This window comes from Orycteropus afer, unplaced genomic scaffold, assembly GCF_000298275.1.
Source record: "Orycteropus afer afer isolate SDZICR_OR568_19922 unplaced genomic scaffold, OryAfe1.0 scaffold00114, whole genome shotgun sequence".
NCBI lineage: Eukaryota > Metazoa > Chordata > Mammalia > Tubulidentata > Orycteropodidae > Orycteropus > Orycteropus afer.
The window spans coordinates 6,510,212-6,524,008 of NW_006921701.1; the positions used below are offsets into that span (position 1 = coordinate 6,510,212).

At 38.8% G+C, this 13,797-nt stretch overlaps 1 protein-coding gene across 1 annotated transcript in view; it reads right to left on the reverse strand.

Annotated features, from left to right (window-relative positions):
- Nucleotides 1–13,797, reverse strand: part of IQCB1 (IQ motif containing B1) — a 107,610-nt gene that overhangs the window by 43,781 nt on the left and 50,032 nt on the right. The window contains exon 8 of the mRNA XM_007943896.2: nucleotides 6,535–6,644. Coding sequence (XP_007942087.1) covers nucleotides 6,535–6,644 — 110 coding nt within the window. The remainder of the gene's footprint in view (nucleotides 1–6,534; nucleotides 6,645–13,797) is intronic.

Sequence of the window (13,797 nt, forward strand, 5' to 3'; positions counted from 1 at the left end):
CCCCAGCAAAACTGTCCCTCAAATATGATGGTGAAATTAGGACATTTCCAGATAAGCAGAAACTAAGAGAATTTTTTAAAACCAGACCAACCTTACAAGAGATGCTAAAGGGAGTCCTTTGGAGAGAGAAGCAACAACAGCCAACAACAACTGACCATTAACACACATGATGATATAACCCAGAAACCAACCCAGTTATGGAAGTATCCGAAGTAAATAAGCCTACAAGATTGTAAACAGGGAACCAGAGACATCAATTGACAAATGAGGACAACTACAAACTACAAACCAAAAAGAGGGAAAAAACCATGTCTTTATAGAACTTCTAGATGGTAGGGAAGTCAAAACAACTACAAGACAGAATGGACTTTTCTAAACTTGAAAGAAAACTATGTATCACAGGCTAACCTCAAAGAAAAATGATAAACCTTCACATCAAAATAAAAAAGAGGACCAGCATAAATATTCAGCAAATACTAAAACAACAGCAACAAAGGACGTTCACAATTCATAAACAAAATGAGCTCAGCATAGAAAATTATATGGAATAAAGAAATCGATGCCATGAAAAAGCACGTAACAAAAATGACAGCAACAAATTCATATTTGCCAATAATTACATATCTGGCAAGGGACTTATCTCTAAGATTTACAGAAAACACCAATGCCTCCACACCAAAGGAATTAACAATCCAACTGAAAAATGGGCAGAGGACATGAATAGACACTTCACCAAGGAGGATATTCAGGTGGCCAGCAAATACATGAGGAGATGCTCACAATCAATGGCCATCAGGGTGATGTGAGTCAGAACAACAATGAGATACTGTCTCACCCCAGCACTGATGGCAAGGTTCAATGAGACAGAAAATGACAAGTGCTGGCAGGGATATGGAAAGGTTGGGACTCTCATACACTGTTGGTGGGATTATGAGGTGATACAACCACTGTGGAAAACAGTATGGTGATTCCTTAGAAAGCTGGAATTGGAGATACCATTTGACCCAGCAATCTCATTACTAGGTATATATCCTAGAGAGGTGAGAGCCAGGATAGAACAGATACATGCACGCTCATGTTCATCACAGCACTATTTACGATAGCAAAAAGATGGAAACAACCTAAGAGTGGATGACCAAACTATTGTACATACACATAATGGAATGCTACGCAGCTCTAAAGAATGTGGAGTCTGCAAAACACTGCATAATATGGATGAACTTGGAGGACATTATGCTGAGTGAAATAAGTCTATCACAGAAGGACAAATATAGTATTGGTTCATTGCTGTGGAGGGTCAAGGAAAGGTTTATATATGGAGGGAAACTTTCTTTATTGTTTGCTAGGGGTGGGCGGGGAGGGGAGGGAACACTGCAAAAAAAAAAAAAGAAAAAAAAAGGATTGACCCATGTCACTTTAGTTTTTGTGTATTTCACTGTACATAAATTATATTTCAATAAAATGTATTAAAAAAAAAAGGGTCTGCCCCAAGTTGTGTCAGGGACTCTCTGAATTGTTTCTGGCTGCCAAAACTGAGGAGTAGAGTCTCTGTGGCCCCAAGATTTGGCAAACTCTAGGGTTCTGCCCTCAACCTGAGACTTCAGGGATAGATTCAGAATCATGACCTTCTGGGGCCCGTGGACATCTGTATAACTGAATAATGTCATTTGGCGCTGGTTCTGTTCCTAGAAAATCGTATGAATTAGAAATGATTCTTCTGACTGGGATCTTAAAAAGCTAGCAAGCAGCCATCTAGATGCAACGATGGGTCTCTCCTCGTCCAGAGCAAAGAATGAAGAAAACCAAAGATTCATGGAAACAATTAGTCCAATCAACTGGTATACCATGCAATCTGCAGCCTATACAACTATGAGACCAGAAGAACTAAATAGTGCCCAGCCACCACTGTCAATCACTCGGAAGGGGATCTATGTAGGAGATCCTGCATAGAAGGGGAGAACCATGTGGAACAAAACTCAAAATCATTTGGGGAAAAAAAAAGGGAGGGGGACCAGTTTTGCTGGTCTAATAGAGCCTGGTGGTACCACTGAGATTATGGCCCCTAGCTGCCCTTTCAGGTCTAGAACTAAACCCACACCTGTGGCTTCCAGCCAAGCAAAAGACAGGCGTATGAGTTGAATGTTTACCCGACGTAGATACACTCCTTGGCAAGAACAATCATGGGAGAAAGAAGGGCTGTTTATGCACAGGGAGACACCTCACGGGCAGGAGGGCATGGAGGGATGGACACAGGGAAGAGGTAACTATGGGGAAGTGAGAGGGGAGCTGTTGCATTGGGGTAAATTGTAGTCAGTGTCATGAGACAAAGTATGCGGGGGCTGCTGTATGCTCTGTAAACTTTCACCCAAATCACAATTAAAAAAAAAAAAAAAAAATGAAGCAGTTAGTCCACAATATTACTGGCCCACAGGAACCACAGCCACAGCCTCCTCTAGCCTGAGACCAGAAGAATTAAATATGCTTGGCTATGACTGCTAACTGCTCTGGCAGGGACGGAACAGAAGGTCCTGGTTAGAATGGGAGACAAATATAGAATAAAACTCAAATTCATAAAAAAGACCAGAATTACTGGACTGGCCGAGACTGGGGTAGCCCCAGAGACTTACTGTCCTAAAACATCTTTTTAATCTGGAACTGAAGCCACTCCTGGAGGTCATGTTTCAGCCAAATAATAGACTGGCCTATAAAATAAGTAGAACACCCGTAAGGATGTACTCCTTAGAACAATCAACTATAAGGAGACCAAATGGCAGCATTTGCCTAAAAGCAAAGATGAGAAGGCAAAGAGGGGCAGAGAAACAAGAAGGATGGAAATGGATAAGGCAAAGTGGAAATGGGGAGAGTGCTGACCACTGCAGGGATAGAAACCAATGGCATGGGATGATTTTTGTATAAAATATTGAATAGGAAACTAATTTGCTGTGTAAACTTTCACCTAAACTAAAATAAAATGTTAAGAAAAAAAGTTTCTGTGGTCACTCAAAGATTAAAAGATTATTCATCCAACTGGTTCTTTTGTAACAAATTGTAGGCATTTGACCCTCTGGCATCTGGACTGATTGAAAATGAATTTACTGATGAGATATATGCTCAAAATAATCTATATAAACACATCCCATGATTTAATCAACTTGAATTTTATCGTCAAACAGGGAATTGACCAACTATCTGCTGCCAACATATCAGAGATTTTCCTAGAAATATTCTGTCCTGGAACAAAAAGTATGAGTTGATTATATACAAAGTAGAAGAGGGCTCTGTTTCTTAACTCAACAAACACTTATCTGACTGACTGTTGCATGCTTGATGCTGTGCCTCAGGCAGAGAACTTATAGTTTTTCTCTTAAGGAGCTTAGTTTCACATAACTGAAACAAATATAATTAAAACACATAAACGTCAGCACCAAGAGAGAGGTAGGGTGAATTGTGAGTTTTCCCCAAGGTAAAAGCAGCAGCTGTTAGCTGGTTCAGAAAAGCTCGCTGGGGAGAGTACTTGATAGACTCTAAAAAGTGATCAAATAAAAAAGAAACCCCCATGAAAATGCTTTAGCAAGGGTGTCACTATAAGAGTGCCTCTTAGTGAATCTAAAGAGCTATTATGAATTGTGATCCAAAAGTGTGAAGGGTTGGCTCACTCACTCATTGTCAGACCCGACTCATAGTGACCCATTTGGATTCCCAAGGTGGTATCACTACCGAAATAGATTGCCCCATCTTCCTTCTGAAGAGTGGCTGATGGGTTTGAACCGCCAGCCTTCTGGTTAGCAGTCAAATGCCTTAGGTGCAGTCCCTCCTAAAAGCAGCATGGGAGTGGCAGTGGTGATGGATTTATTCTGAGATAAAGACCTGACCCAGAAAAAGACAGAAATAACCTTTCCAGAAAACGTAGCTACAAAGGAAGCAACAGAAATTTGCGTAACTGTAGTAACTAATGGAAGAAGAAAGGTAGTGAGGCCTAGAGCAAACTTGAAATTAAAAAAGAAAAACAAAGTATATAGAACCCAACTTAAACTATACTTCAAAATACTGGAAGAAACAAACTTATTTTGGCTTCACAGCTAATCTCTTTGAATGGAAATTTTTACAACTGGTCTGATTTTGTTACATAAAGAAAGCAATGTATTTTCTATTTTAAAATAGTGAAATATTAACTAGAATCCATAGATATACTTCTAACTGGATATGGTCTGTAATCCTGGGATTCTTTTAAATAAAGATTTTAATATGAAAAGAGAAAGTAAACTGGCAAAATTAGCAACTACTGCAGGACCAAACATTAAAAGTCTGAATCCATGTTACTTTTAAATGTAAGAAGACAGCTGAGGATGACAGCAGGTAGAATCCATAAGAGTAACTTTTCTACCTGAATTCACTGCAGATAGCAAGACTATAGCCAAGAACATCTCAGACTCTGGAATAGATGAATATATATCTATAAGCCTCAAAATACTCAGTATTTCCCAAATTTATCTGACCATAAAATTTCTTGTTTAATTTTTTTTTAAAGAAATATCCTACAGGATAGGGAATAAACTTTGAGCAATACTGGAATACATAATACTTGCTTCTCATGAATATTATAATCACTTTTTAACCTATCTGTTTTTCTGACTAGATTTATGAATATTTAAGGGCAGAAAATGTGAGATATTTATTTTTTCTTTTATCATTTTCTAAGTGCCAGGTAGGAGCTCTGGTAGCATAGTGCCTAAGGCACTTGACTACTAACCAGAAGGCTGGCGGTTCAAACCCACCAGCCACTCCTTGGAAGGAAGGTTGGGCAATCCTACTTCTTAGTGATACTGCTTCAGAAACCCAAGGAGGGGTTGTTATGAGTTGGGGCCAACTCGATGGCACATAACAACAACAACAAGTGCCAGGTAATATGCTAAAAAACTTTATATAATCTCACTCTTTATCTCAAATTGTGTCTTAATCTTGTAAGGTAGGTGGACTTTGTCTCCATTTAAAAATTAAAAAAAACCCAAACCCACTGCCATCGAGTCCATTCCAAGTCATAGCAGTCCCTATTGGGTTTCCATGGCTGTAAAGCTTTACGAAAGTAGATTGTCTCATTGTCCTCCTGCAGAACAGCTTATGGGTTTGAACCACCAACCTTCTGGTTAGCAGCCAAATGCCTTACCCACTATGCCACCAGAGCTCCATTTTACAGATGGGAAATCTGAGACTGAAAGAGAGGTAGAGTAACTTGTTCAAGGTTGCTCAGCCAATGAGTTACTGAGCTAGGATAAACTCAAGTCTGCTTAACTTCACCCAGTATGCAGCATAACATCTGGTATATATCAGGTACTTGACAGATGTTTAACAAATTAATGTTTTCTTTGCCAATAACAATGAGCTCTGGTGAAAGTTCAGAGGTTCAAACCCACCAGCTACTCTGTGGAAGAAAGATGAGGCAGTCTGCTTCCATAAAGATTTACAGCTTTGGAAATCCTATGGGGCAATTCTACTCTGTCCTGTAGGGTTGTTAAGAGTTGGAATCAACTTGATTGTAGTGGGTTTGGTTTGGTTTTGCCAAGAACACTCATGCCCAATAATACTTATAATCTGTCTTTAAGTCTTCCCTGAAGGAACTGTTCATCAATGAATATGATGCCAACTAAGGGACAGGGTGGGAACTCTGGTAGCATAGTGCCTAGGGCATTTGACTGCTAACCAGAAGGCTGGCGGTTCAAACCCACCAGCCCTTCCTCGGAAGGAAGGTTGGGCAATCCTACTTCCGTAGTGATACTGCCTCAGAAACCCAAGGAGAGGTCGCTATGAGTCGGCGCCAACTCGACGGCATATAACAACAACAACAACAAGGGATAGGGTTAAGCCAGAGACTTTACTGTCTTGCCTTAAATAACTACTCTATCACCCTGTGACCACATGATCTTTTCAGCCCCAGACCAATTTTACACTATTTTTATAACTGAGAAATGCAGCTGCAGTTATTAAACAAATAGTTTCAGTTTTTCTAAAATTAGATCAAACCACTGACTTCTGTAAAATATAAGTTTCACTTTAATGAACTAACATTTAGATTTAAGTTAGGCTAAAAATCACCTCTGAGACGGTTCTTTGTCCTAAATGACCTAGTAGTTTAATCATATTTTTGTGTGTGCATGTGTGTTATTTCCAATGTCTCTAACAACATGGATAGGTTAGTCATACAAAAAACTGGACCGTGACTTTAGTATTTCATTGTCCGTCCATTTGAAAAACCTTAAGTTTTCATTCAGTTGCACTGAATAAGATGTCCCTGTTGTTGTTGTTGTTGTTATATGCCATCGAGTGGGACCCGACTCATAGAGACCCCTCCTTGGGTTTCCGAGGCAGTATCACTATGGAAGTAGATTGCCCTATCTTCCTTCCGAGGAGTGGCTGGTGGGTTTGAACCGCCAGCCTCCTGGTTAGCAGTCAAGTGCCTTAGGCACTATGCTACCAGAGCTCCCAAGATGTCCCCCTAGCCACTCTCAAATCATCATTCCTCTCAGCAAAATATTTTACCTGAAACTCCTTTGCAAAGTCATCACAGCAGATGGAAGCTTCTTTATTCTCTTTCTAGTCTGGAAACCCTTCCAGTAAGCTTGAATCACACAAGCTGCTTTATGCAGTTTCTGAAATTAAATACCAGAATAAATTTAAAGACATTTCTAGGAAGGTATATTTTGAAAAGTTACCTCTTAAAGCATCAAATCTGGCCAAGTATTAATCTCTACTTCTCATAAAGTGATCAGGATGCAACATCTAGTTCTAGAGCAGAGAAGGCCTAAGAATACTAAACCTGATTCCCCAAAGAAACTATGTTAGGAACAGTTAGGCAGTATCTAAACCATATTCAAAATATAGTCTGGCAAGTTTCAAATTCTCCTTAATCTCATATTCATTCTCTTTTCAAAGTTTTCATAATTCTGATCTTTTAATGCTTTAACCTCTTTGCTTGACTTCTTGTGTCTGGTTTCATTTATTCAAGGATTCAAGGGTCCTGAAGAATACCTTGTAAAGGTTAAAAAAAAAAAAAAAAAAAAAAAAACTAAAATAGAGTTGTGGGGTTGAAATTCAGTCTATAAACACCCACTCCTATTCCCAAACTAAGGTTTCTCTGGATATTATGAGTTGTTGTTGTTGTTGTTGTGTGCCGTCAAGTCGGACCCGACTCATAGTGACCCCTCCTTGGGTTTCTGAGGCAGTATCACTATGAAAGTAGATTGCCCTATCTTCCTTCCAAGGAGTGGCTGGGGGGTTTGAACCTCCAGCCTTCTGGTTTGCAGTCAAGTGCCTTAGGCACTATGATACCAGAGCTCCTGGATATTATGAGAGAGAAGTAAAAAAAAAAAAAAAAAAAAAAGTTGGGGAGGGGAGAAGAGGAGAAAGTAAAAGATTCATGAGGCTACCACTCTCCAATACTTTGAAACTAAAATGTTTACTGAAACATGTAATAAAGTCATTGGAATTCTATATATTTCTGCTTAACAGGTAAAAGAGATGAGTAGTCTAATTTGTCTTTCCAAAGCAATTCCAGATTTTAAGAAGACAAACATCATTTAATTCAGTAATTTTATCATACAAAACTTCTAAGTTAATTCCATGGTATGCTTATTCTATATGAAACTGGTATTTGTTTATACAACTTTATGTGGTTTATATCTATATCTATACAAACATTAACATTCTCATTAAATTAGAAGTTAACTGAGGGTTTACTATCTTTCTTATGCAAAGGCTGCTAGGTGCCTACCAAGTATTTCTTTCCCCTCTTCCTTAACAGCAGAATCTTGATTTTTGGCTGTACAAATTGCTGCCTGGAATAAAGTTCACATCTCCCAGCTTCCCATGTAGCTAATTATGATCATAGTACAGAGTTATGGATAACAAAAAGTAAGAAGAAGTAAGAAGGTTTGTCAAACTTCAGAAGAGAAGTCACCTTAAAAGGGAAGATATGGTATGTATACCTCTTTGACTTTCCCTGCATCCTTTTGTTACCAGGTTAGAATATAGATATGATAGCTGGAGCTCTAGCACCTTCTTGGTTCATGAGGTGATCTCGAGGACACCTTCATGACAGAATGGCAGAAGAGAACAACTGGAGCCTGCATCCAGTTTACTTGAGCTATGTAAAGCCTGAATTATCCAGGCTGTTTTTTAATGTAAGGGAGAAATGAACATTTATCTTGTTTGTGCACTATTTTTTTGTGTCTATTATCTACAGCTGAATATAATTCCTAATTGATATATTCTCCACAGAACTCAGGAGAGGATACTAAATTGGGTAAACCATGACTGCAAGTAGTAAAAAGCCCAAAAGTCATTCACCTGCACAAACAAGCAGCCAACTCAACAAAGGCCTATCTAGTTACATTTCCTAAATTCCTTGAGTATCATACTTAATACCCAGGACAGTTTATTATCCATCCTTAGTGATAAAGTACTAGATATAAGCTTATTTTATAATATTTTACCATTTCAAATATCTGTAATAATAATAATACATTAATATCAGTATCTTTGCAAATTTCTTTAAGAGATAATATATCAGACTAAACAAAAAATTAGTATTTTAATTCCCCAGTGGTTCTATAAATTATTCAACTATTAATATCACTAGCAAAGAATGAGAAATTCAAAGTTTTAAATTTTCTGTTATGATTTCAGGATTATTCAAATGAGACAGATTTTTACAAGATGACTGGCCCTTTCTCAACAGAGAGAATTCATTTCAACTCACATTTTTGGTTTAGAAATTATGTGAAAGTATTATTAAAATAATAAAACTAAAATGATGTATTAATAAAATTGCTTTCCTCATCTGGCTCTCTTTTTTTTGGCTCTACATAATCTTTGGATTATTTATAGTAAGTAATCCACAAACATGAAAATATAAGGAACAAAGGAAATTAATACGATAGACCACAATGTTATGAATCAGATTATTATGGTTTCTCTTCATAAAAGAAAAAATTAAGATGCTAGGAAAATCTTATATATCATTACAATTATCATGACTAGTTGATAGTTAAGGAACTCTGGTGGTGTAGTGCCTAAGGTATTTGACTGCTAATCAGAGGTTGGCAGTTCAAACCCACCAGCTGTTCTACGGAAGGAAGATGGGGCAATCTACTTCCATAAAGATTTACCACCTCAGAAACCCAATGGGGGTTGCTGCGAATCAGAATCAACTTGAGGGCAGTGAGTTTGGTTTTTTGGAGTTGATAGTTAATATATATTAACTATGAAGAAGTTTGTGTGATAGTTGGAGCTGTGTGTCAACTTGCCTGGACCATAATTCTGTGGTTTAAGCAGTTGTGATGTGGGCCATTCCCATGATGGGATCAGATGTATATGTTTGGAGCAGCCAATCCATTGAAAGAGAGTTTCCCTAGGGGTGTGGCCTGCTTTCAATATATTTATGAACATTCTGGAAAAAGAGACACTCTTCTGTGGTTTGGGATCCTGTTGTGCTGCCTACAACTGTTTGTGAGCAAAGAATCCACCATTTGGCCTGGAGATCTTGGATTCATCATTTGTTGGCGTCAACAGCTGGTATACTGCCTGCCAACCTTGAGCTCGTCAGTCCCTGTAGCTGCATGAGTCAGGAAAAGCCTCCAGCCTGATGTCTGATCCAAGAACTTGGGACTTGCCAGCTTCCATAAGTGTGTGAGCCATTTTCCTAAGATAAATTTCTCTTTCTCTATATGTGTATATAGGAGCTCTGATAGCATAGTGCTAAGGCACTTGACTGCTAACCAGAAGGCTGGCGGTTCAAACCCACTAGCCACTCCTCGGAAGGAAGGTTGGGCAATCCTACTTCCGTAGTGATACTGCCTTGGAAAGCCAAGGAGGGGTCGCTATGAGTTGGCAAATAACAACAACAACATATAGAGCTCTGGTAGCTTAGTGCCTAAGGCACTTGACTGCTAACCAGAAGGATGGCAGTTCAAACCCACCAGCCACTCCTCGGAAGGAAGGTGGGGCAATCTACTTCCGTAGTGATACTGTCTTGGAAATCCAAGGAGGGGTCACTATGAGTCGGGTCTGACTCCACGGCACATAACAACAACAACATATATAAGCTTTACTGGTTTTGCTTCTCTAGAGAACCCAGCCTAACATAGTTTGTATTGAAAAAAATCAACAAATGAAGATATCAAGCAAATTAGAAAAATGTACACATGGAATTTCATTAATTCACATTAGGCTACAGTGTCTTTTGAAGGAAATGAAATCCTTGTCTGTGCCATTTGGTTAGAATGTCAGGAATGATACATAGAGTTTGGTTCAAAGATTTTAATACTTTGATTTAAATCATCAAGAAAGGCTGTATAGGGATCTGGATATTGTCAGTCCATGGATATTAAGTGGGGAATGCTGACAAAAGAAAAAAATGGTGGAAAAGAAATGCTGGCAAATGTTAAATTTACAAAAGGCTGTTCAGGCAGTCTCAGATCTTCTGAACAATATGTATGAATTTAAGGAGAAAGACAAAGTCCACTGTCCATCAACTATTTAGGAGCAGAACTTTTATGAAAGAGATAATAGGATGCTGGCCACTTTCCTGTACACCTTCCATATTGCTCTCTAGAGTCCTTATAAACTGGAAAAAGGAGAAATATAATTTATCCCTTTGGTATGTGCTTTTATGTCGTATAGAAAAAGTTTATTAAGAAGCTATTACCTATCTCCAGATTATTTTATGTAATTAACTCTCTGAGATTGAATAGAGCCATCCATTATTTCCTAGGAGCTGTGAGTGGAAAATTTCCATTTCTGGACTTGGTTCTTTGGTATTAGTACATCTTTATATGCAAAAAAATGTTTTGCAAATATTTTCTTCCAGTCTGTTGACTAACTTTTCATCTCCTTTTGTTTTTTCAAATGCCAAAAGTTGTTAATTTGGAATGAAGTCCAATTTATCAGTTTTTTTTTTTTTTTTTTTTCCAAATGGTTCATGCATTTTTTGTGTTAAAACTTTTCTTTCCACCCCCCACCCCAAACCAAACTCACTGCCATAGAGTCGATCCCAACTCATAGCGACCCCTCCTTGGGTTTTTCCAAGGCGATATCCCTACGGAAGTAGATTGCCCAATCTTCCTTCCGAGGAGTGGCTGGTGGGTTTCAACCACCAACCTTTTATTTAGCAGTCAAATGCCTTAGGCACTATGCCACCAGAGTTCCCTTTCTTACCCCAAGGCTGCAAGAATTTTCTCTGATAGTTTCTTCTAGAAATTTTATAGTTTTACGATTTTACATTTAGGTATGATCCATTTTAAATTAACAAGTATACATGATATATTAGCAACTGTATATGATGTAAGATAGATTATGTACATTTTTTCCTTAGTGTTCCAGCATTATCTGCTGAAAAGACTGACTTTCCCTATTGAATTACCTTGGCATCTTTGTTGAAAATCAATTGACCACGCATGTGTGGGTCTATTTCTCGCCTCTCGATTTTGTTCCATTAATCTATATGTCTATCTTTGTGTTCATACCAGAGTGTCTTGGTTACCACAGCTTTATAGTAAGTCTTGAAATCAGGTAGTATAGTTTGTTTTTTTTTTTAAGTGCTTTTGTTATTATTCTAAGTCCTTTGTGTTTCCATTTAAATGTTACAGTCAGTCTGTCAATTTCTATAAAAATCCTGCTAGAATTTTAATTTTGTTTAATCCATAGATCAATTTGTGAAGAAATGTCATGTTATTAATATTGAGTCTTTCAACCCATGAATGTGGTATATACCTTCATTTATTTAGGTATTCTTTAATTTCTCTCAGCCATGTTTTATAGTTACAGTGTATAATTCTTAGACTTTATTCATTAGATTTATTCTTAAGTATTTGTTTTTGGCTTTATTATAAATGAAATTTCAAAAAACAAATTCATTTTCTAATCATTTGCTTCTAATGTTCTAATTTTTGTATATCTACCTTATATCAATCATATGAACTTGCTAAATTGTTTGTTGGTTCTGGTAATTGTGTTATAGATGGCTGAGATATTCTTTGTAGAAAATGCCATTTATTCCTTTATCATTCTTTACTGCAATGGTAGAGTTTCTAAGACAAACATAAAAAGAAGTTGTGAAAACAGGCGTCATTGCCATGCTTCTGATCTTAGGGGCAAAATATTCAGTCTTTCATCATTTAATGTGATTTATCCATAGGTGCTTTTTAGGTATACATTATCAGACTGAATAAGTGGCTGTCTATTCCTAGTTTGCAGAGTGTTATGTTGCTGTGTTTTTTTAAATCAGAAATTGCTGTTGAATTTCATCAAATGCTTTTACACATCTATTAAAATGATCACACAGGTATGTTCTCCTGCATTCTGTTGTTAAAGTGGATTGCTGATTTTTATGTCAAACTAACATTGAGTTCCTAGAATAAATCCTACTTGATCATGAGATAGTCTAGTTTTCAGGTATTGCTGGATTCAATTAGCTTATATTTTGTTAAGGGTTTCTGACGGGGGCTTTTGGTGCAGTGAATTACTTGGTAAGGCTTTTCTAGCCATGGTCTTTCTGACTCCCACCAGATGGCTGGGGTGGAACTATGCTAATGTGAGGTGATGTGTGGCCTACCAAGAGGATTGGACAGCTTGCTAATAAGATAAAAAGGTACATGGTGCCCTTGTTGGGGTGGGGCCATGAAAATGAAGTATATGGCAGCCTAATGTGGGTTGGTCAGTTTTGTCATTCCACTAGGCTTAAAATAAGCCCTCTCAGAGGCAGAAAGAGGGATCTCACTGCTGTCAAGAGAGAAGAGCCAGAGGTGGAATGAAGCACATCCTTGGGCCTGAGATCCCTGTACAGAGGGCAAACCGACATGGAGGCAGCATCTTCTGACCACCTCTTAACTTCACAAGAGGAAGGCAGAATCACCATCAGCAGCCCAAGGCTTATTTCTATGTGGCCACACATGCCACCACCCTCCAGGCTTTTTACCAACTTTGACACCAACTGTATTCACTACTTCTCTGCTGGGTTCGGTAATTCGATGCAATGGCCACACAGAACTCACAGACAATATTCATGATTACAAAGTTAATTACAGAAGTAACAGGCTACAATTCAGGTTCAGGAACATTATCAGGATACAGTTCTTTGATCAGGACAGTCTACCCTCTGCTGTGCCCTCAGACATGACTCCCTGGTCTTTGGCCTCTTGGCCTGGCCTCTGCCTCTGTGGGCCAGGTAAGCCTGCCATTCTGTCTCATGTCTCTTGGTTCCACTGCCACCACCTCTCTCTGCTAGGGTGTCTCTCAGCCAAGGAGGTCCAGTGTGGGGATCTCAGGTTCAAGGACATGCTCCAATTCACCTCCAGCTCTATTCTCTGGATAGCAGTGAGATCTCCTGTCTCTAGGAGGGCTCATTTTAAGCATCGCAGAGTGACAACACTACCCAATCCCAACATCAGAGTTCTACACACCTTATTTGCATGGTTCCACTCAGTAATCTGGTAGAAGTTACAAACACAATGGTTAGAAAAGCCATACCAAGTAGTTCACATACCAAGCACCTCACAGAGAGATGGGAAAGAGATGGTGGCAGCAGTAGCAGCAAAACTGAGACTAGCATGAGACAGAGTGGCAGGCTTGCTGGTCCATGGAGCAAGAAAGCTGAGTGCCTTTGGGCAGAAGCTTGCTGGTGGAGTGGGGTATACCTATGGGCAAGAGCTAAAAGAGATGTGTAACACTTGCCCAAGCAGGGCAGAGTCCAGGCCAAGAGGCCAAGGGCCAAAGAGAGGTATGCCAGCAGGTATGGCTGAGGGGAGG